The sequence below is a fragment of the Aspergillus pseudodeflectus genome, assembly GCF_044049435.1.
Source record: "Aspergillus pseudodeflectus strain CBS 756.74 chromosome Unknown BJX68scaffold_14, whole genome shotgun sequence".
NCBI lineage: Eukaryota > Fungi > Ascomycota > Eurotiomycetes > Eurotiales > Aspergillaceae > Aspergillus > Aspergillus pseudodeflectus.
The window spans coordinates 332,877-352,971 of NW_027263790.1; the positions used below are offsets into that span (position 1 = coordinate 332,877).

At 52.2% G+C, this 20,095-nt stretch overlaps 8 protein-coding genes across 8 annotated transcripts; 4 read left to right on the top strand and 4 right to left on the bottom strand.

The window, feature by feature from the left end:
* Positions 1-93: 93 nt before the first annotated feature.
* On the top strand, positions 94-2,119 carry BJX68DRAFT_51001 (RNA-binding protein). The gene is made up of 4 exons (XM_071049297.1): positions 94-551; positions 611-767; positions 826-1,021; positions 1,075-2,119. Exons 1-4 carry the CDS (start codon positions 474-476, stop codon positions 1,931-1,933), a joined length of 1,290 nt encoding a protein of 429 aa, XP_070900738.1. The 5' UTR covers positions 94-473; the 3' UTR covers positions 1,934-2,119.
* A 909-nt stretch (positions 2,120-3,028) lies between these two features.
* Positions 3,029-5,505, bottom strand: BJX68DRAFT_51030 (rab-GTPase-TBC domain-containing protein). The gene is made up of 3 exons (XM_071049298.1): positions 4,803-5,505; positions 3,944-4,740; positions 3,029-3,704 (listed from the first exon to the last, which is right to left on the bottom strand). The coding sequence occupies exons 1-3, from the start codon at positions 5,241-5,243 to the stop codon at positions 3,581-3,583; spliced, it is 1,362 nt and encodes a 453-aa protein (XP_070900739.1). The 5' UTR covers positions 5,244-5,505; the 3' UTR covers positions 3,029-3,580.
* Positions 5,506-5,626: 121 nt separating this feature from the next.
* BJX68DRAFT_233964 (putative calmodulin) lies at positions 5,627-6,817 on the bottom strand. Its single transcript, XM_071039687.1, has 3 exons — positions 6,764-6,817; positions 6,250-6,715; positions 5,627-6,173 (listed from the first exon to the last, which is right to left on the bottom strand). The coding sequence occupies exons 1-3, from the start codon at positions 6,764-6,766 to the stop codon at positions 5,773-5,775; spliced, it is 870 nt and encodes a 289-aa protein (XP_070900740.1). The 5' UTR covers positions 6,767-6,817; the 3' UTR covers positions 5,627-5,772.
* A 468-nt stretch (positions 6,818-7,285) lies between these two features.
* Positions 7,286-10,108, top strand: BJX68DRAFT_51039 (AFI1/MesA family protein). The gene is made up of 3 exons (XM_071049299.1): positions 7,286-8,026; positions 8,078-8,138; positions 8,192-10,108. Exons 1-3 carry the CDS (start codon positions 7,389-7,391, stop codon positions 9,866-9,868), a joined length of 2,376 nt encoding a protein of 791 aa, XP_070900741.1. The 5' UTR covers positions 7,286-7,388; the 3' UTR covers positions 9,869-10,108.
* Position 10,109: 1 nt separating this feature from the next.
* BJX68DRAFT_51040 (uncharacterized protein) lies at positions 10,110-11,658 on the bottom strand. Its single transcript, XM_071049300.1, has one exon. The coding sequence runs from the start codon at positions 11,535-11,537 to the stop codon at positions 10,491-10,493; it is 1,047 nt and encodes a 348-aa protein (XP_070900742.1). The 5' UTR covers positions 11,538-11,658; the 3' UTR covers positions 10,110-10,490.
* A 405-nt stretch (positions 11,659-12,063) lies between these two features.
* Positions 12,064-13,917, top strand: BJX68DRAFT_233968 (pyridoxal kinase). Its single transcript, XM_071039688.1, has 6 exons — positions 12,064-12,462; positions 12,528-12,538; positions 12,591-12,670; positions 12,726-12,938; positions 12,999-13,116; positions 13,168-13,917. Exons 1-6 carry the CDS (start codon positions 12,412-12,414, stop codon positions 13,811-13,813), a joined length of 1,119 nt encoding a protein of 372 aa, XP_070900743.1. The 5' UTR covers positions 12,064-12,411; the 3' UTR covers positions 13,814-13,917.
* Positions 13,918-14,072: 155 nt separating this feature from the next.
* BJX68DRAFT_254337 (dUTPase-like protein) lies at positions 14,073-14,674 on the bottom strand (the record flags this gene model as incomplete). Its single annotated transcript, XM_071042872.1, has 3 exons — positions 14,073-14,159; positions 14,227-14,399; positions 14,464-14,674. 3 exons carry the CDS (start codon positions 14,672-14,674, stop codon positions 14,073-14,075), a joined length of 471 nt encoding a protein of 156 aa, XP_070900744.1.
* A 403-nt stretch (positions 14,675-15,077) lies between these two features.
* On the top strand, positions 15,078-16,617 carry BJX68DRAFT_51084 (phosphotransferase family protein). The gene is made up of 3 exons (XM_071049301.1): positions 15,078-15,339; positions 15,391-15,686; positions 15,739-16,617. The coding sequence occupies exons 1-3, from the start codon at positions 15,241-15,243 to the stop codon at positions 16,436-16,438; spliced, it is 1,095 nt and encodes a 364-aa protein (XP_070900745.1). The 5' UTR covers positions 15,078-15,240; the 3' UTR covers positions 16,439-16,617.
* The last annotated feature ends 3,478 nt before the right edge of the window (positions 16,618-20,095 follow it).

Consider the following 20,095-nt stretch of genomic DNA (forward strand, 5'->3'; position numbering starts at 1 on the left):
TCTTGTATCTTGAAGCCGCTGAACTGCCCCCGATGTAGAAGGGCCCCGTTCTGATACCACGGCTCACGTCATTGCTCATTCCTTCTTCTTGTCGGGCCAAAGATCAAAAACTTTATTATCTGGCTTTCCTAGTCCCTGTCATCTGCGATCTACCGTTTCTACACCGCACAAAAGTTGTCCAACACAGCGTTTGCGAAACGTTGGCGATATCAGAACATCGGAATAGCAGCGTCGGGCGTTCTGTCAACAGTCAACTGCCTAAGCTTTGACTATTCCCGTTTTTGTTTGATTGACGTGACCGGCCGTTTTTCCGGAGTCCTTGTCCTCGTTTTACCTCTTCTCCGGGGTTGTGATATCAAGTGCTTGTTCGGGCGGAAAGTCCGTCATACTCTGATTGTCAAAGAATCTGCGATTGTCGCATTCAATCATTCTAGAATCTACCCTCTACGAAGACATTTGTGAGACGAGAAACAATGTCCCCCCATCGTGAACGCGGCCGACCGACCCGACCTCGAGGTTCCGAGGAAGAATTCGTGCTGTTTCTCCAGGGGGTGAGTCTCATACCCCTCCTCATGGAATCCTCCTAGGCAATACCTTACTAGGAGCGCAGATCCCATCCCGCTGCCGCTGGCAAGAACTGAAGGACTTGGTCCGCCAAACCGCTCTGCACATTCGCCAAGCTGTTGTGTACGATGACCATCATGGATTCCCCACAGGGCTCGGTCAGATTATAGTGAAGAATGAGGAGGAAGCCTGGCGGACATACCGTACGCAAGAACCCCCTCTTCGTTGCAGGAAGATACTAATCTCAAGCCGGGTTTTTAGACAGGCTATCCACAAACGGGTGGGAAGGACAAAGCCTGGTGGTAACTCTTGCTCGGACCAGCTCGCCTACTCAGCCCATTGCAGGGCCGACCAAAAGCCCACAGCGCGTTATTCCGCCTGCCTATGTGGCCGGATATTCAACGCCTCCAAAGGTTTACCAAAACTTGGCCATACCACCTTCGCCCATGTCCGCAGAGTAAGTCGGTTCCTATACTATTAGTTGAGCATCTCGAATTGAGTCAAGACAAGGTCCGTTCTCCCGCCGAGCCCAACCTACCACAGCCCGGAGTATGTCCCTGTCATAAGTCCAATGGCTGTCGCTCATCAGCCGTTTGTGCAAATATATGTGGACCCGTTGTGTCAAACGGTCCCAGCTTTGCCCAACTCACCTGCTCTCCAGCGGTCCTTTTACGATCCAATGGGCGTCGGTTTCATTCCTACATATGCCGTGCCCCACCAGATGCACCCACCCAGCATAGCAAACAACATCAACTCGACCCCTCTGAGCTCGTCCACTCCGCGCAAAGACCAGTACAACTACAGTAATCCTCCAAGTTATCCGCGCCACCATACCCGCCGCACGATCCTGCTGCATAACCTCGACCCGACAACCACCCCACAAGAGCTGCACGCTTTCCTACAGCGGGACGTCACAATCGAGAGTTGCGAGATACTGCATGCGGACGGCTGCTGCAACAACGCGCACGCCGCTCGATACAGGGCATCTGCTCGCGTTACGACACGCTCAGCAGACGAGGCCAGGCGCGCTGTGGCTCTGTACAACAACGCGTTTTTCAAGGGCTTTAGGTTGCGGGTGAAGATTGACAGAAGCATCACGCCCGCAGCGCCGTATACTGTAGCGCCCATTCATACCACCACCACCAGTCAGAGCGACTTTGCCGTATGTGAGACAAGCCAGCTACAGCCCACCCCACCCACAAGCGAGGGCTCGAGCTCCGATTCGGATGAGTTCAGCCAGATCCACAAAGACATGCAATGCGAACAAGTCATACCGCCTCTCAGTCCAAAGTCAAAACCTATCGATAGATGTGGGCCGTTGGTTGTCAACGGGTCTGGGATCGGGCCAACAGCTGCTATGGCTATTTGATGCATTTATTTGCCATTCACCGTGACGCTTAGTGTTATTTTCGTCTATGGAGGACGAGGTGATTCTTGGTCGGCTTTTTATGCTTGGAGCTTTCCATAACTCTTTATCTACGCAAGGTGTTATATACTAAATATTGTGGGCTAACTAGGATATGGCATGAGGAACGATATAGCAAGGAGATGGGTCAACCTGTTCCTTTGGATTACGGATTTAGATCATCCAGGCCATGAAGCTCCGGATCGTTGGTATAAGGAGTCTCTACCTCAACGTAATTACGCACGATATCACCCGGATAAACAAGAACAAAGAAGAACCCTTAAAATCAAAATCCAGAATCAACGAAATTGCCTTCAGCATAATGTGTCTGGTACCTAGATAGTACTCCATGGCATCAAATGTCCACAGTATGTATATGCCTTCATCACCTCAGTAGCCCCATCGACAGGTGCGGGGACCATACACACAGCCTCAACGTCTGTAATGTGCACAACTGCCTCCATCGTTGCATTGCGTAAGCTGATCAGTTCTTGCCACCCGCCCGTCTGCGGATCAAATGGTGGAAGGCGCCCCGCGAGACCTCAAGATAGGTGAGGTGAGGCGGCTAGCGTGCCTCATCTTGCCCTGCCTTGCGGTACGGGGAGGGGCCGAATCGATCACCCCGTTCTGTGTCCTGCCTTGATTCTGGGCGGGCAAAGGACGTAAATAAGGGGTTCTTTGGGGAGTTCGGGCTTGGATGAAGGGGCCATATTCAAGGTCTATTGTGAATTGAAGGTGCAGCGGTACAGGACCTGCTATCAGAGGGAATACAGTGTTTTCAAACTACTTATAAACTATACAATTATGCACTTGGAGTATTTCACGTATGTCGGGTTGGTGACAGGATGAGGATGGAGGAGGGGATGGGACGGAGGAAGGATATGTACTCCGTACTTGGCTTGTATATGAATAGCTTCCTTGGCTGCTGCTAGCACTACTCTAGTAAAACTGAACTATGTACCTTGAGCAATACTGGTGTCTTCTAATCGATTTCGGTTGTCGATAGCGGATATGCTGATGGTAAGATAGCTAAAGAGGGGAGAGGAGTGAGTGGGCGGATGCTATGCAGGATGCTCTCGTGGGAGATTCGAGTCCACGAGTCCAGTTCTCGACTTAATTTCATAGAGCAATGACACGAGAATGCAACCTAAAGCAACGAAATCATATCATATCATTCATCAGTCATCGCACCTAATACATAAGTCAAGTACCTCACAAACAGAGTACATCATGATCCATCCACACAATCATTAATCGTTCCTCCGGGTCCTTCTCCAATCAATAGGCCGGCAATATATCCCATAACCAGACCAGTCGTTGTTATGTATCATGGGCTCATCTCATCAGTGCAGTACCTCGTACAGTCAACCAATCCCTCGATGCATACCAAATCACGAAAAAAAAAAAAGAATGGAGAAGAATAAGCAAAACAGAACAATAACGCCATGCAGGAAGACCGAAACACTGCTAACTGAAGGATCAGATAAAGCATAAGAGGTAGGCCGGAAATAAGGATAAAATAATACAATACGTGTAAGGATGAGGAATTAGCGTTCGAACCGATAGAGTGCGGGTAAAAGTACTGTGAATCTGTGATTAATCGCGCATGCACTATTTGGCATGGTCAATCAGTTCGGCATAGAGTGGTTCGGGAATCTTGCGGACGATCAGAACAGTCAGGGCAATGATCTCTTTTGCGTCGAGGGGCGGGAAGGATCGGAGGATTTTGTTTGGGCTGTTCGTGACATCAAAAGTTAGATTGAGAAGCAAAGTTGATAGATCAATCGAGTGCGGAGAAAAACAAATGTAGAGGTACAGTAAACGCAAGTCATTTAGAGTATGGGGCGCAGATGTGACTGGTCGACTCATTTTCTGGACCCTTGGTTGCTTGGTGACGCGAGAGAGGTTCGCATGACTGGCTGGGAAACAGGTTGAGGGAGAAAAAAAGAAAACATGCAATGATAAGTGACGTACCTTGGACTGTTGAGGAGGGTGTCTCGCATCTGGATTAGTTGCGCCACGATGCAAAGAATGTTTAGATGTGGGCCGTAGGCGAAGAGGAAGTCCCAGAGGTGGAGGACTTCGGGGAGCGGAGGCGTGCAGGCACAAAGCGTCAGGACAGAGGGGAAGGCGTATAGTTTCGCCTGGAGTCCCTTGGAGAAGAGATAGGCTGCGAGTTTCGGCTCCACGATCTCAAGGCATCGGTCTACAAGGACAAGACCTCGATGGACGCCGTCCATGGCGCCGCGGATATACCCGGGACACTCGCGCGTGATGAAGTTGTGGAAGAGGGCAAAGGCTTCGACTTCGCTGCGCGCTGAGTAGAGAAAAGGCGCGCATAATACGTTCATGCCTTGCACGTAGACTGCTGTCTCGCTGGTGATTCCCGGACTGATTGGAGCTGCGCTGCTATTGCTGCTGATGAGGCTGTTGGGTGTCATGTCGTCTGCAGATGGCTCTTCCTCTGCGATACTCGGGGGCGTATTGATGAGCATTTCCATCTCCCGTCTGCGGGACGAGGGCCGGGACTTGGGCTTGTGCTTGTTCTTCGCATCGTGAATTTTCCATGCGACTGCATTCAGAAGCCGAATGAGACTAGCTTCTGTGACCCGGCGTTTGAAGAGTGGATCTGTGGCTAGTGTGCGGAACGTATCATTGCGGATTTTGGCATACGCGGGAGAGCGGCCGCGATGGATGAGGGATAGATAGTGATCAGTAGGAAAGGGAGGGATATCGAGCAGGATCAGCCATAAGTAGACTCTATACGTTGACTGGATGTAAGGAGTTAGCGATAGTACGAAATAAATGGTTCTTGTATAAATGGAGTACTGACCATGCCATCGCCGTCTGCTTCGACTCGTGTAGACAAAACTAGATATCTCAGTTCCTGAAGCGCCTCCTGAACGTTGCCCTGCTGAGGCCCGTCTCGCAGTAGCGTCTCCAGGAGCGATCGTTTTACCCCAAAGCCAGACCCTGTCTTTCTCCCCGGCCGCCGTACGGTTGGAATCGCTGGAGCTTCGCGCGAAGAGGCATCGCTGTTCGATCGCGCGCGCCGATGGGTTCGGAGCCGGACAGGGGAGTCTAGTTGAGTTGGTTTGGAAAGCTCGTCGGGTCCTGTGGAGGAACGGGCGGACGAAATCTGAGACAGAGGAGGACCGGACGAGAGGTTGTGATGAGATTGGATCTTACGCAGACCTCGCATTGTCCGAGGTGATGGTGATCCGGCGAGGGCAGCTAGATTCAGCTGAGCCTGGGTGGGTGGTTGGGAACTCATGGCGGCACACCGAGCACCGAAGGCGCGAGGTGAATGGGGAGGGTGGCAGGGAAGATGGTCGCGGAGCGGAGTGCGGTGGGAAACACACCATCCTCCGGTCAGCCAGCACCGGAGAGATGGTCCATGAATGAATCTGGGAGCTGTGGCCTCGAGCAGGAAATAATGGAGTCTGGACGATGTTCAAGTTCCAGCTGCCAGGATATTTCGGTGGCGGGCCTTTTTTCGCCAATGACCAAGGAATGCGGAGACTTGCTGTTCCCACGCGACGGCACGGTTAATTTGCAGCACTAGCACGATCGGGGCGTTTGCTGTTGCCAGGGCGCTGCTAATAATCTAAGAATTTAATTTCCATGGATGCGCAAACTATCGAATCTGATGTCCAATTTCGAAAAACCGACAGTTGGATTTCATATTGACATAGCTACCAGAGCTCTCGGACATTATTTACCATAGACATTTCAATCCCCCCATCCACAACGCCCTGTCTAGCAAAAAGCAAAGTAAAACAAACGACCCGCAACACCTCACGTCAAGTGTCCCGTTTGCCCTGTCCATTCTCAACTCCACCTATCACCGTGTTGACAAACTCCTGGTATTTGAGCACTTCCCCTCTCTTTCCGCTGCCTGTCTTCCCAACATTCCCTCCAAATGCCCTGCGGCCGGTAAACCCATTGAGAACCTCATTAACTTCGCGCTCCGTCAACGGGCGCTCTCCGTCGTCTGGAGCGGTGTGTAGAAGAGCGTCTCGTAATTCATCCACATCGATCTGGCCGCTATCGTCTTCATCAAATGCAGATAAAGCATTCATCAGCTCCTGTCGCGAGGACAGTGGTGATAGTAGTTGCGATAGGGTATTTAGAAAGGTAGGAAAGTTGATCGTCGCGGCACCTCCAGGAGGGAAGAACTGGGACAGAGTTGAAGGGTCCTGGCCTATTCAAGATTATTTTAGCGATCAATTCGTAGTAAACAATTCAGGCGTTTTGAAGAAGGTCTGGAGTCCACGCACCAATGTTTGCAAGTACATCTGCTACGTCATCTTTGTCAACAAACCCATCATTATCCCTATCCAGAACCTGGAAAGCCTCCCGTATCTCTCGTAATTGTGCCGGAGCCAGCCGTGCTGCTGCGTCGGAAGTGGCAGCCATCATGCTGGTGGCTGTCGCCTCCATACTCGACGGAGAAGATTGGAGCGCGCTGGCGCCTCGACTCGGGGACGAAGGAGGGTCTCTGGTGAATCGCGGCTGGGGAATTGGCTCTTTGTTCCTAGACGAGGCATCATCTTCAACGGTATAGGACTGGTTCAATTTGCTGGGAGATACGACGGGGGTATATCCCCGGCCTGGCGAGCTCCCTGGCGTGACTGGACGTGCTTGGGGAGGGGAACTGGGAGTGGACGGGCGCCGGAATGGTGACGCACGAGGGGAGTTGAATGACAGCGGGGAGGGTCGAAAGGGCGCATTGCTAGAGGGCATCTAGAGAGAGTTAGTAGATGCAAAATTGATCAATTCAAATAGACCTACCATGATCGAAGATTGGGCGATTCGAGCTATGTTCCAGTCAGAAACAGCGTGTTGAAAACAAAGAGGGTGAGGTTATACTTCCTCTCTGGGCCAAACAAAACAAACATCGGAGATTCGGCAGTTCAGTCGGTCCGGCCTGAGCACGTGCGAGGCGTTCTGACAAGTATGTGCACACGAACAGCTTTGTGTGTAAGAGAGAATATAGAGTAGATATGGCTAGTTTAGGGAATGAATCAGTTGAATGTACACAGAATAGCAATTGAAGAGCTGTGGTCAAGCCGCCCTCCGACCGAGAGCATGCGGCTTCCCCGCTGTGGAGATCGGACCAAGTTGAGTCGTCCCCTTTCCTTTTCCCCCTGAGTGACCATCGACACAAAGACAATGCTTCAGTCCGACGATCGCAAGCCGTTATTTCCATTCCCTCCTATCTCTCTGACATCAGTCACTCGCACAAACTAGCAAATGTCTCGACTATCAACTTCTTATCGATTGGCGCATTAATTGAGCTATGCCGCTTCTACTCTTCGCCGGCGTCCTGGAGCTCTCCCACCTCAATTAGTATCGCCTATTCTCGACCCCGAAATTCCCCTCCTCCGCAAAACCCATTCGCCTTCCACCAACAAATATGAGTGTCACGCTACCCATTCGGACGTCTGGTGATGCGTCCTCGAGTCCACCAAAATCCAATGGACTCCCCCACTTATCGCCTGCTCCGTCAATCTCCCAGAAACCGTCCCCAAGAAGCTCCCAGACATCGGCGCGACGTTCTGGAGACCAGCGCGCTTCGCTACCGAAAACGAAACGCCGACGGTGCAAATCACAGTATCCCCGCGACTCTCCCGAGCGTCATGTCGAGTTCATCCTCGTTGCCTCCTTCCATATTGACCGCGGTCCAATCATGGAGCATCAGTACCCAGGTCCTATTAGCAGTGATGAGAGCATGTTGGCGGAACTTATGCTGCCAGACCAAACGCACGTCCGAAGTCAGGATTGGACAATGTTCTTCCTGCACAAGGATAGCGGTGCAGAAGGAGAGGAAGAGGAACGGGCCGGGACCAAGAAGAAGAAAAAAAAGAAGAAGAGGAAGGATGATCTAGCAGATGCAACCTCCGACGATGGAGAGGGCGAGAACGACTTGGGTGGAGCGTCTGAGGAGATAACAGAAGACGAACAGAGCAGCGATGAGGAAGACGGCGGTGAAGGCCCTCCGTTGATGTATGTCCTCAACCTGGTCAATACAAAGCAGGATAATACGGTCAAACGGTATGTTCACCGTTATAACTGCTGGTGTACGAAATGACTAACTTGATATAGAGGCGCTGTGGTCAAGGCAATGGCTATTTGCACTCGGCATTCTTTTCTTCATATTTACAAAGTACGCCGCTCAGATCACTCCTTGACAAATGCAATGTCAACTAACGAGAGAAGCCCATTCTTCTATTAGCCCTAGAGGACTATTTCAAGTCGCCGTATCCCGAAACCCTCGAAACCTTATATAATGCTGTAAATGCCATGGACTTGTCGTTGATGCCCAGACTAAACCTCCTCGAACGCCAAATCCTACAGGCCAGCAACAGCAAGGACATGTTCATTGAAAAGTTCGAACAGATGATTGAACAGCGGCGGGCAGAGGACGACGAGCTCACCGAAACAGATGAAGACAACCCTCCATCCCCCAAGAAACCCTCCGCTTCCCCACGCTACATACTTCCCCGAGATACACACGAGTTCGAGTCCAAGATTATCTATCACGACATCCCCATTCCGGTCAAGGTACCGACAGTCATCTGGCCGGAGATTGTTGGGGATTTCTCGCTTGTCAAGCTCATCCAGATCTTCTCCGCGCCGCATGCTGCAACACCACAACCGTTCCCACTCCACTCCCACTTGACCACTAGCGGCGCGTATACACATCCAATTATTGTCCTCGTTAATGCCATGTTAACGCAAAAGCGAGTGATATTTCTCGGCCATAACCGTCCGTCAGGAGAGGTTGCAGAGGCGGTACTAGCTGCCTGCGCGCTGGCATCAGGCGGAATCCTGCGAGGGTTCACTCGTCATGCCTTCCCTTACACAGACTTGACCAAGATCGATGACTTATTACGAGTACCGGGGTTTATTGCCGGAGTAACGAATCCTACGTTTGCCAACCACCCCGAGTGGTGGGATGTGCTATGCGATCTGCCTACGGGCCGAATCAAAATTAGCAACCACATCGAACCGGCACCAGTCACAGACGGCCTGTTGTATTTCCAGCAGCAGAGCCCAGTTAGCGTGGTTGGCCCAAATTCGGATCCTACCGGAGACAATCTGTTCATGGAAGACGTGCTACGCAGCATCGCGAACCGCTATGGTGAGAACGCAATCAGAGCCAAATGGCGAGCGTATATTACGAAATTTACACGTGTTGCCGCCGCCTTTGAAGAGACGGTCTACGGCGCATCGAATATATACATTATCGGTCCCAACGAAGAGCTTACTCCAGAGAGCCCTAGCGGCCTACAGGCGGACCCGGCCGACCCGACAACCCTTCGCGGCCACGGCTACGTATGGCCAGACGAAGCCGCCAAACAACGCGAACTGATGGCCTCCGTCTCCCGGATCGAAGGCTGGCGCACCACCCGATCCTACTACTCCTTCATACAAGACATTGCAGCGATGTACTACCCTGCGCGCCCCATCCTCAAACCCGACCTCCACCACCACCACGACCGCCTCCGCACTCTGAAGCTTCCCCCTGCCGACGCAGGTGCCATCTACCTCTCTTTCTCCCACGCCATCAAAGACGACGCCGGCATCTGCCAGCTCCTCACCGTCACCCCCGAGAGTCAGGCTGGCCTGTTTTATCTCGCCATGGGACTTCTCCACCCGAATCAGACGGTCCGCGAGGCAACCGCCGATCTCCTTGAGCGAATCGCGCTCCACCCAGCAGGCCGGCACTTCTGGGCGCAGCTCAACCGGTTCGCAAAGACGGCGTATTTCCGCATCAAGCGGGAAAGAGATGCTCGTGACGCGGGATCATTGAAGTCGGCTAGTGATAGCTTTGGTCCGCCACAGAGCCTAGTCGGGGTTGCGATGAGTGGGGTGCGGTCTCATGGGAGTTGATCTCTCTTGCACCGTCCAATCTATGTCTATGGTAAACGACTTTTTCGTTTGAGCGATGGCAGTTTTGTTTCCGTTTATCTTCCTATTTTCCGTTTATACGCGTATCTGATGCTTTCTCTTGTCTCACATGATACATTTCATACACCGAGTTGGATATACCTCAGTACATGTTAGAATCACTGTATTTACTGCATTTGGGGTGGAAAAAAAGGAATTGAACATTAATGAGAGCCTCAACCTAGTATACGGAACTACCCTGGTCTATTTTCTTCGAGCTGCTAACGGCCGCATCTCTGCTTCAAGGTGTATCCGACGTAGTTTACGGCCATCTTACATCAACTCTCGATAGAAAAAGTAAACATAAGTAGACATATTATTACATCTAACCAGCATATACGGTGGTCTACATATACGTCACAGTCCCGGTCCAAACAAGTCGCTGTCGTCATCCATACATGAATACAAACTGACAACGCTCAAGCAGCAATATATAGAAGAGAAAATGAAAGAAGATAAAAAGTGGGCGAGATCTAGAAGCGCTTGCGGAGTTTTGAAACAGAGAATTCAGAATAAAAAGGTGACAAAGTCAACCTGGTATAAACGATCCCTCTGTGATTAGTGATTATATACTTAGCAGCGACCCAACGACGGCCGATAGACAGATGTAGAGAGGTAGAGAGACGGATAGCTTGACCGATGCATCAGTATGCGGTACGTTGTCCTCGCTAGTGCTGCTCGTCTCCCCGACTGTAATGTTAACATTCGCAAAGTCCGACCCGCACCGTCGATTAACTGCTTTCGCCGAAGGCAAATACGACCCTGCCAGCGGCTGGCCGTCAACTTGCGCCCATTGGCTGAACACATCGAGCGTAGCCTGGAGACATGCATTGCACGTCGGATACGGCGAGGTATCGATCACACTGCCGTAGGGGATGAGATAGACGTCGTAGTCCTCTGGATTCGAGGTGTTCGTGACGGCGTCGACGAAGCAGTAGTTCGTTGTGTCCGGGCTCTGGAGACATGTTGCACGGTATATGGGCTCGTAGGTGATCATGTTGACGTAGGCGTTTGAGACGAGCGGGTTGCCGTCTGCGTAATCGATGCCGCAGTTGTTGTCGTCGAGGAGGTCGGCGGCCAGGTCGGACATTGTGTCGGCACAGGAGGAGACATCGGCGGCGCAGGCGATGTCGAGGACGTGCGATGTTGAGGCGGCGGAGGTGAGGGTGTGGAAGAAGCCTGTTGAGTCGCGGAGGAGGGTGGAGATGGCGTGGCAGTCTGTAAAGGACGAGGATGCGAGGGTTTCTGTTATGAAGTCGCTGCAGGAGTCGGTGGTGAAGTTGGTGGAGAGGCTAGTGTCGAATGTTGTGGGGAAGCTTGTTGACGAAGCAGGAGATGGCGATGAGGCTCTTGGGAGGAGCGCTACGCTATCTTTGTTTTCGTCATGCTCATAGATGATCGCGACAGGAGCATTGATATGGACGGAGACGGGTGGAGCATCCGCAACGGGCACTATGTCGACGATCCCTTGGTCTGGACCAGGTCGCGAGAATCGTGACTCGAGCGCAGAATCTGCTGGTTTCTCCTGGGCAAGGGCTGCTGGGAGGGCCAGGGTTGCGAGGAAGAGCGTCCTCGAGAGTTTGAGGAGGCTGGTGGGCGTTCGGTGGTGCATTCTGTTCAGGGCGTGGATTCGTTACGGTCGGTTTTGATGCAGGATGACTGGCGACATGAACGAGTGACAAGAACGATTACAATTAGGGAGAGTGGTAAGAATATTAAGGAGAGATACGCAAGACGGGCAAAGGGGATAAAAGAGCGTAAGTCGGCCCGGGATGTTATGGACAAGACATGGTATGGTATAGAGCAGGACTCCGGAGAGTGGCAGAGCGAGTGGACGGACTGAAAAGTCCAAATCACATGAAGATGCGATGCAGAAAACAAATGACCGACAGCAAAGGGATGGAGAGGGCAAGAAGAGAAATAGACAAGAGGAAGAGGAGCAGGATAGGGGCGTGGAGGAGGCACAGAGGCAGCTACTTTAGCGGCCTCAATAGATGCGTCTGGACTCTCGGCCTCGCGACAGCCACGTTGTGCCCGGAGTCAATGCTCCAATAGCACCAAATAGCACAAGAAACGGCGCTGCTATTTAGGGCTGACAGGCATTCCATTTGGTGCACGACAGACTTCTAATTCAACTGCCGGCGAGTCAGATTGAGGAAACCTGAAGGAACCACAAACTGAGGCCCCCTGCCTCCCTCCTTTCGACTTTGCTGATATTAGCCCTAACGGGCATGCCAATGCAACCGATCAATATCTGTGATCTAATCAGAGACTCGGCCTCGGAAATCTCGACTTGGGCTCTTTACGAGCACTTGTCGAGGCGAGGAGAAGCGGCGGGTACACCCAATCAGAATGTGAGATTCGCCCTCCACAATTCTCTCTCCAAGTCTATCGCAGTCAGCAGCGATGACTCTTCCCTCCCAATTCATCTCTAGACACCTAGACGGCCAGAGACCCTCCGCTCCCCAGAACCTCTCCGCTCAACCATGTCTGCAGATCTTGTCCCCGAGACAAGGGTCCTTGCCGTTGCCAGCCATGTATGCCGATTCCCCCACTTTTGCCCACCCCCACCACTCATCAGAATCTGAACTGACATGCTCAGGTCGTCTATGGGTACGTCACCTTTTACCATCCCATGTAGTTCAATTGAACTAATTTTGAAAAGCCATGTCGGCAACAAAATGGCGACTCTTGTTATGCAATCCATGGGCTGTGATGTCGCTGCCCTGAACACTGTCCATTTCAGTTCGTCCCCTCCGCCTACATATATATATTGACATATATTAACGTATTTTTCTAGGCAATCACACCGGCTACCGCCAGTTCAAAGGCACAAGGGCCACCGCTGAGGAAATAACCAACCTCTATGAGGGTCTCTGCCAGAACAACCTCACTGACTTCGACGTAATGCTCTCCGGGTACGCTCCCAGCGCCGCAGCTGTTGAGGCTGTCGGGGCAATCGGCCAGGATCTCCAGCGCAAAGCGGCTGACCGGCCGGGGTCATTCTTTTGGGGTGCATCCTCCCTGCTTGGTCTTCTAGTCTACGAGATAGCTAACGACTTTTATGTACCAGTCCTCGACCCAGTCATGGGTGACCAGGGCCGTCTATATGTCAACGACGACGTAGTCCCAGCATATAAGAACACCATCCAACACGCGGACCTGATTCTCCCCAATCAATTCGAGGCCGAGTAGCTCTCTCTACCTACTTCTGTCCGTGATCAGCACGACTAACAAATCAGGGTCCTCTCTGGCATCAAGATAACATCTCTCTCAACCCTAGCAGAGGCAATAACCACCATACACTCAAAATACTCCGTCCCACACGTTATAATCACCTCGGTGCAGCTCTCCAAACTCACCACCCCAGCAACACTCCCCACCCCGACCCCATCCACAGCAACATCTAACAACACAAACCAAAACCTACTTACAGTAATCGGCTCAACAACCCTCTCCACCGGCGAACCCCGCCTCTTCCGCATCGACGTGCCAGCTCTCGACTGCTTCTTCAGCGGAACAGGTGACATGTTCGCGGCACTGACTGTCGCGCGGCTACGCGAAGCCGTCTTCAACGATTCCGATGCCGGGCTGCGGGATACAAAATCATGGGTTTCAAAGGACGATGTGCGCGCGACGGAGTTGCCGCTTGCAAAGGCTACGGAGAAGGTCCTTGCTAGTATGCATGATGTTCTTGAGAGGACGATTGAAGCGCGGGATGCGCAGCTGAAAGCGACGGCGGGGGAGGCGGGTGTTGGGACGGAGGAGACAGAGCTCAAGAAGGAACATTTGAGGCGGACCAAGGCGGCGGAAGTGAGGCTGGTGAGGAATGTGAGGCTTTTGAGGGAGCCGACTGTCGAGTTTAAGGCTGTCGAGTGGGTGGAATGACTGGAGACCCACAGGAGGGTATTCGTGCCCATGCATACGTAGAGTTGGGATAGGAGGATGTCATATATCATTATAGACAGACATTTATAAAGTATCATCATTATCATCATTGTATTGATTCTAGATCATTTCATGAGCGCAGAGAGCGTATTTGTCTAGATATGTTCCCATCTCTTCTTACGAGACGACTTCTTTTACAAAAGCCTAGTCATCCCCCCCAATACCATATCTTTCCCTACTAGTAGATCCAGCCTCTAGTTTAGTTAGTACCCGTGCTTCCAAATCCACCAGCTCCGCGGACACTCTCGGCCAATTCCTCCACGACTACGACCTCCGGGGTGAAGATCTAAGCAAGTCAGCACTCTACTCGCAAAAGCTCTCGAAGATAACAAGGTCGTATTGATGCGACGTACCCTCTCCAAAACCAACTGCGCAACACGGTCCCCCTCCTGGACCGTGAAATCGACGTCGGAAAAGTTGAAGAGCAGGACCTTGACCTCGCCTCTGTAGTCTGCGTCGATCACGCCGGCGCCGGTATCGATAAAGTGCTTTGAGGCAAGACCGCTGCGGGGTGCGACCCGGCCGTCTAGGAACAATTTAATTAGCCTGATGCTTCGATCAATAGGTAATATGAAAAAAGAGGGTCGTACAGGTTCCCTCGGGAACAGCAATTGCCAGCCCAGTGTCAACAAGCGCCTTGCCCTTGGCGGGGATAACAACTTCCTTCGCAGCGTAGAGGTCGTATCCAGCTGCGAATGCGGACCCGCGAGTTGGTGCGCGGGCAGAGGGGGCGAGCTTCTTGACGAGGAGGGATTGAGCTGGGGGAGCGGCGCCCGGGATGGATGTTCCGTTGGAGCCCATGGTGGAGGTGATTGTGGTTTCTGTTGTGTTGGGCTTCGTTCGCTTGGCGAGGGGAGAGGCGGGGAGGGACGGGGGTTCGTGAGTGCTAGTCGTGGATTCCTGAGGTGGTGGTGTGGTCTCTTTGGTCATGGTATGGTAGAGGTAAACTGGTCTGAAGGAGGAATTGAAGCGGGAGAAAGCACGAATATGGGAGAGAGGGAAAGTGCGATGGATCAAGTGCATTTAAGATGCAATTCTTGAGTCTGTGGATGCAGCTCTTGATCGATCGGAACGCGTCTGGCGGTGAGGCGCGCAACGCGTAAAGTGGATGTTTGCTGCGTTTGTCTGCGAGTCAAAGTTGCGCTGCTGGTCAGTCCGACGTTCCCTACTGCTCTCTGCCGACGCCCCGCAAAAACCAATTGCTGTCCAGCAATGAACCTCGGTCCGGGAGGTAAGCTGGGGTCGCTGTGCTCCCCGAGCCCATCTTATTACTGGGGATGTTCCTGGCTGGAGATGCGTCCCCGACTGGCCTCTTCTTTGAACTGCAGAAAGGCTGATCCTGTTTTGATTTTTATTCGTCGCCCATCATGGCTGGAGCCATTCGTCAACCGATCGATATCCCAGCCCTCGAGCGGTACATTGACCAGAATGTGCCTGTGATCAAGACACCGTTGGAGGTGAAGCAGGTATGCACCAACTTTGGGTTTCTAGAATAGATCCGCGCTCACGCATCGCAGTTTGGCTTTGGCCAGTCGAACCCGACGTACCAGCTTATCGCCGCTGATGGACATAAATTCGTCATGCGCAAGAAGCCACCAGGCAAACTGCTGTCGAAAACTGCACACAAGGTGGAACGGGAATATAAGATAATCCATGCCTTGGAGAACACGGATGTGCCTGTCCCCAAGGCATACTGTCTCTGCGAGGATAGCAGTGTCATTGGGACACCCTTTTACATCATGGAGTTTCTGGACGGGAGGATATTCACCAACCCGGCCATACCAGAAGTTTCTCCGGAGGAGAGGACTCTTCTGTATGGGATACAAGGCCTTCAATGTCATGATTAGTCGCTAATGTGTGTACAGGTGGAAAGATGCCGTTCGCACCTTGGCCAAGTTCCACCGCGTTGATCCCAAGGCCGTCGGGTTGGAAAGCTTTGGAAAACCGACAGGGTTTTATGATCGGCAGATCGCCACGTTTACAACGATATCCAAGGCCCAAGCTCAAGCTGTCGATGTCGAAACCAAGGAGCCGGTCGGAGATCTCCCCCATTTCATGGAGATGGTGCGCTTCTTCCAAGACAAGGCCGCCCAACCCAAGGACCGAGGTACTCTTGTCCATGGTGACTACAAGATCGACAATATGGTTTTCCATAAAACCGAACCCCGTGTCATCGGTATCCTAGACTGGGAGATGGCGACGGTGGGACATCCTCTCTCGGACTTTAGCAATCTTACTAGTCCGTACTTCCTCGAAGGCACAGAGTACCAGGCGGACAGTTTCAAGCCCGGAGTCGTTCCAGGGCTACCCGCACGCGAGGACTGCTTGCGGTGGTATAGCGAATACGCCGGATGGGATCCAACTCCAGAAGTCATTTGGGGAGATGCGTTCTTTTCTTGGAGGAGTTCGGTCATCATGCAGGGAATCAAAGCCCGATATGCGCTGAGACAGGCCAGCAGCGCGCGAGCCGCAGAGTACGCCCAAAAGATGGTGCCCTTTGCATTGTCTGCGTGGGAGCGAGTGGAAAAGGTGCAGAAGTCCCTTCGACAAAAGGGCAAGCTGTAAAGTAGTTTGGCCTTTCAATCGAACCAGGATCTTTAGCTTAGAGACTACGGAAGGCGCCTTGTGTGGCGTGAGAGCCACAAATAATAGGTTTGCCTGGCCATCTATTTACTCATCCACGGCGAAGGCAAAGGGTGCGTGGCCCTTTGTTTTTTTTTTTTTTTGGACAATCTGAATCTCGCGGTCAGTCTGGTTTGGTAGCGGTAGACAATAATTCAGCCGATTTATCGTTTAACCTTGAGAGATCATATGACATGAGATACTGGACTACGCAGCGGCAGCGGAGCCCATCAGGCGCGTTCTGGTTCATGTCTTACTGTTTCTCCACCAGCTAACTAGTGGCATGCCCCCTCTGTAAGCTTGCCAGCTGTCCAACAGCCTCCCAGCATCGTGCAGAAGGGAGGGGTCAAGGACTCGAGGGACTGCTTGCTGCATTCAAGCACAGGTGTCCATGCAGGTAAGATTGTATCAGGATAAGCCCCATGAATGACGAACCTGCGAGCGATCTCGGATGCTCTGTAATTGGAAACCTGATGGGAAAGTGGCAGGCAGATTCAGACGAAGAAACTGGAGGCGTGCTCTCTGGAAGTCTGGGACTGGTGATGAGAATGTTGGAGAAACTCGTATAATGCACGCCAAGAGGGGAAGACCCGAACCAGTGAGGCTTTACCAACGCATCGTCAGCAAAGAGGCGATTCTGGGTGGAAACTAATTGGGTGCGGCTCATTCGGTGCTTTTTTTTTTCTTTTCCTGGTCTGTTCGTCGTTGGTCTTGCGCCTTGTGAGACGAGTGATCCGCCTTAACCCGCCTCTGAGCTATATTTCGCAGCAAATATAGGATGTCTCGGCCAATTGAAACTAGATTCGATCATCTACCCAAGATGGTTTTCCAGTATGTCCACGCAGTGCAAGGCGCACGCACAGGTGGCGCGACCAGTGAGAATCAATTCTTGCAGGTTCCCGAACGTCGAGGCTGCACTTATGATCCGGATTTGGCGCGAGGCCAGTTGGGATGAGAAACTTGGGCAACACAGAGAGAGCTTTGGTGCCGATCACAACATGATTAATTTGAAGCAGTGAGCGGCTCATTGATGACACTAGTGAGATTGTGGTCTTTCCCGTGAAGCACAAGTCATCGGCACAATACAACATACGCTGGCTGTGGTCAAGTCGGCAGTCTGGAATCGCTCCTTGTCAGATGCGAGGCCTCAATTTGGTCAGCGGAGTAGCATTTCCAATGAGTTCTGTGCCTCGTCCGATGAATCTGGGAGGACTGGCACTGGCACATCCCAACCTGCTCATCATCGTGGTGGTTTGAAGAAAGTTTGGAGAGGACCCGTAAGATTCCGTTCGAACTTCAAGGAAGCGCCCTGAGCGTCAAAAAAATCTACGAGGGGCGCTAATATCCCATGGATCCATGAGACTTGGAGGTGTGATCCATGATCAGACAGCGGCTCTGTTGGTCGCAGATTGCTGCTGTCGAGTCTGAGGGTGTTTCGTCCTCCGCAGCGTCGCGCAACGCTGAGTGGACTCAGTGGGGAGAGGGGAAAGGCAGGGAAACGTGGCCGATCATTCACTGCAGAGTGACAGTTGCTGGCAGCAACCATCCAACCATCGGCCGCCAAGCGAGATAGCACGATTCCTGCTGACTCTGGAAAGCTCGCATCCTGACCACAGTGCGGCATTCGCTGAAATCAATTGCATTCCCAAGAGGGATCTGGAGGATGTCGTCAAACTCGAAGGCCAGCGGGAAGCAAGGGCGCTAGCCACGGATCTCTGGTCTGCAGAATCATGGATGTCAATTTGTCAATTTGCGAGCCTGAGGAGTCAAGGCGCTTCAGTTCCCGTGGTCCTTGTTCTACCCGGACAGCCCGTATTCCACGTCCCGCCCAAGAGCCTAGGTTGATTTGAGTCCTAGCTCTAGGTTTTTCTTTTCTTTTCTTTTCTTTTCTTTTTTTTGTCTTTTCCTGCCTTCTCTGGTCTCTGGTGTGCTTTCGTTTTGTTTCATTTCTTTCTTTTTTTTTTTTCTCTCTTTCCCCTCCCTTGACAAAGTTGACAGACTGATGTTGGGGTTCACGGTGGATTCAATTTTCGTGGCGGTCAGCATTTGCAAGGGCGCATTGCAGCCTTAGGTACCAACCTGCTGACAGCCCAGACTTCTGTTATCTCCACACCGCAGATGGCAAACTCAAACAAAACAGCAAAGGCCAAGCTTCGATATAAGTCACGTATGGTGAGATGCGAATACGAGCTGCTCGCAAAGGTGGAGGGCCACCTCGTGTAAATAAATTGTGTCAAAGGAGCTGGAAAAGCTCAGGCAAGTTTCGATGACGGTTCGGTGCAGGAGGATGGCGGGCGAACATTTCAGCCTCCTTGTCACTGGCAGCCAATGGACAGCGCAGATGCAGAGCCTCATCGGCGTGGGTGGAACCTGATTTGGCTCTAGTCTCGTGAAAAGGCTCAGGCTCGTGGGACGGGGGCGTGGCATTACGCAGAACAAGACCAAGAACCTTGGAATCGTCCATCACCACCTTCCCTTCCACGTCGAGGCTTGAGGCTGTCCGTCAAAACTCTTTTTAAGCCCCTTTTCCCTCCAATTACATGATCATTCAATCATTATTTTGCCCGCACCCCACCTTGCTCGCCCTCGAAGGCTCGAACATATTATTTTATGTTTGCCTGGGTGGCGCGTCTGAACTCTCAAGTCAGCCTCCCCTCATTCTTCCACCTTGTTGCTTTTTTCTCCGCTGATGGCAAGCATCATCAGACCCGACAGCAGTGTTGATCAGTTGAGCCCCCGTTGATCAGTTGCGTTGCAAATCGTGAAGAGGCCCAGGAAAAAGGAAAACGCTCGCGAGGTGCGGAGACGGTCGACAGACACACCCAGGAAATTAGCATCGCGTTCGGGGACCTGACGGAAGCACTGCTGCCACTCAGCAGTTCTCCACCCCAACCACACTTGTGTCCACTTGCTAACCCGGACGAAAGGTGCGGCGCTTCTCTTATTCTTCACGCCCCGGTTTGATATCACCTTCGTCATTATTTTCTCCCACCTTTTTTTGTCCAGACTCTTCTGCTCAGACACTTGACCGCTTCAGAGGCTCTGGGAGCTCTGCGCCGTGTCCACCTTGCCAAGCGGCGCGCCCTCGAATAGGCAAACTGCGTTGCATCCCAGCCGATTTCTTCCCCGAACTACGCGCGCCTGTATTCGCATCTCTTCGAGCATTCTTTTCAATTTTCTTTCCTGCTCCGTAACTTCCCCCTCGTATTCCTCTTTTCGTTTTTTTGCATATCGCATATCTTTGCCGCTTTTCCCCTCTGAGGTCATTATTTCTCGAATCCGAGAACCCCGAGCCCCTCCGCCTTGACGGGCGCTTCAAGCCAGAAAAACTACCAGCTCACCACCTGCGCGCGATCGACGCTGGCGTCATCCCGGTCTCTCAAGTACTCTCTTCATCTCATCTGAAGTGCATAACTTAGAAATTACTTTTGTCGAGCGGAGGAAGTTCTCGTCTGATCTCTCCTCGAGCCTCTTCCTTGAGCCTCAACCGGTGCGTGACTGTCTCCGATTGAGCCTCATCCGTTCCTGGAAAAACTGGTGAGCTTATTTTGCCTCCGCTTCCTCCTCACCCCAACTGCTTCGGAATAACACTTCTTCTCG

What these genes read in the sequence shown, in the direction of transcription:
- BJX68DRAFT_51084 (XM_071049301.1), top strand. Translation starts at nt 15,241, where the DNA reads ATGGCTGGAGCCATTCGTCAACCGATCGATATCCCAGCCCTCGAGCGG. An exon ending in CACCGTTGGAGGTGAAGCAG is followed by an intron (nt 15,340 to 15,390) that starts GTATGCACCAAC and finishes CACGCATCGCAG; the next exon opens with TTTGGCTTTGGCCAGTCGAA. An exon ending in CCGGAGGAGAGGACTCTTCT is followed by an intron (nt 15,687 to 15,738) that starts GTATGGGATACA and finishes ATGTGTGTACAG; the next exon opens with GTGGAAAGATGCCGTTCGCA.
- BJX68DRAFT_51001 (XM_071049297.1), top strand. Translation starts at nt 474, where the DNA reads ATGTCCCCCCATCGTGAACGCGGCCGACCGACCCGACCTCGAGGTTCC. An exon ending in TCGTGCTGTTTCTCCAGGGG is followed by an intron (nt 552 to 610) that starts GTGAGTCTCATA and finishes CTAGGAGCGCAG; the next exon opens with ATCCCATCCCGCTGCCGCTG. An exon ending in CCTTCGCCCATGTCCGCAGA is followed by an intron (nt 1,022 to 1,074) that starts GTAAGTCGGTTC and finishes AGTCAAGACAAG; the next exon opens with GTCCGTTCTCCCGCCGAGCC.
- BJX68DRAFT_51039 (XM_071049299.1), top strand. Translation starts at nt 7,389, where the DNA reads ATGAGTGTCACGCTACCCATTCGGACGTCTGGTGATGCGTCCTCGAGT. An exon ending in CAGGATAATACGGTCAAACG is followed by an intron (nt 8,027 to 8,077) that starts GTATGTTCACCG and finishes AACTTGATATAG; the next exon opens with AGGCGCTGTGGTCAAGGCAA. An exon ending in CTTTTCTTCATATTTACAAA is followed by an intron (nt 8,139 to 8,191) that starts GTACGCCGCTCA and finishes TAACGAGAGAAG; the next exon opens with CCCATTCTTCTATTAGCCCT.
- BJX68DRAFT_233968 (XM_071039688.1), top strand. Translation starts at nt 12,412, where the DNA reads ATGTCTGCAGATCTTGTCCCCGAGACAAGGGTCCTTGCCGTTGCCAGC. An exon ending in CCTGAACACTGTCCATTTCA is followed by an intron (nt 12,671 to 12,725) that starts GTTCGTCCCCTC and finishes GTATTTTTCTAG; the next exon opens with GCAATCACACCGGCTACCGC. An exon ending in CCCAATCAATTCGAGGCCGA is followed by an intron (nt 13,117 to 13,167) that starts GTAGCTCTCTCT and finishes CTAACAAATCAG; the next exon opens with GGTCCTCTCTGGCATCAAGA.
- BJX68DRAFT_51040 (XM_071049300.1), bottom strand. Translation starts at nt 11,537, where the DNA reads ATGCACCACCGAACGCCCACCAGCCTCCTCAAACTCTCGAGGACGCTC.
- BJX68DRAFT_233964 (XM_071039687.1), bottom strand. An exon ending in AGATGTACTTGCAAACATTG is followed by an intron (nt 6,174 to 6,249) that starts GTGCGTGGACTC and finishes AATCTTGAATAG; the next exon opens with GCCAGGACCCTTCAACTCTG.
- BJX68DRAFT_51030 (XM_071049298.1), bottom strand. Translation starts at nt 5,243, where the DNA reads ATGAGTTCCCAACCACCCACCCAGGCTCAGCTGAATCTAGCTGCCCTC. An exon ending in AAGCAGACGGCGATGGCATG is followed by an intron (nt 4,741 to 4,802) that starts GTCAGTACTCCA and finishes CCTTACATCCAG; the next exon opens with TCAACGTATAGAGTCTACTT. An exon ending in ACCCTCCTCAACAGTCCAAG is followed by an intron (nt 3,705 to 3,943) that starts GTACGTCACTTA and finishes TGTCACGAACAG; the next exon opens with CCCAAACAAAATCCTCCGAT.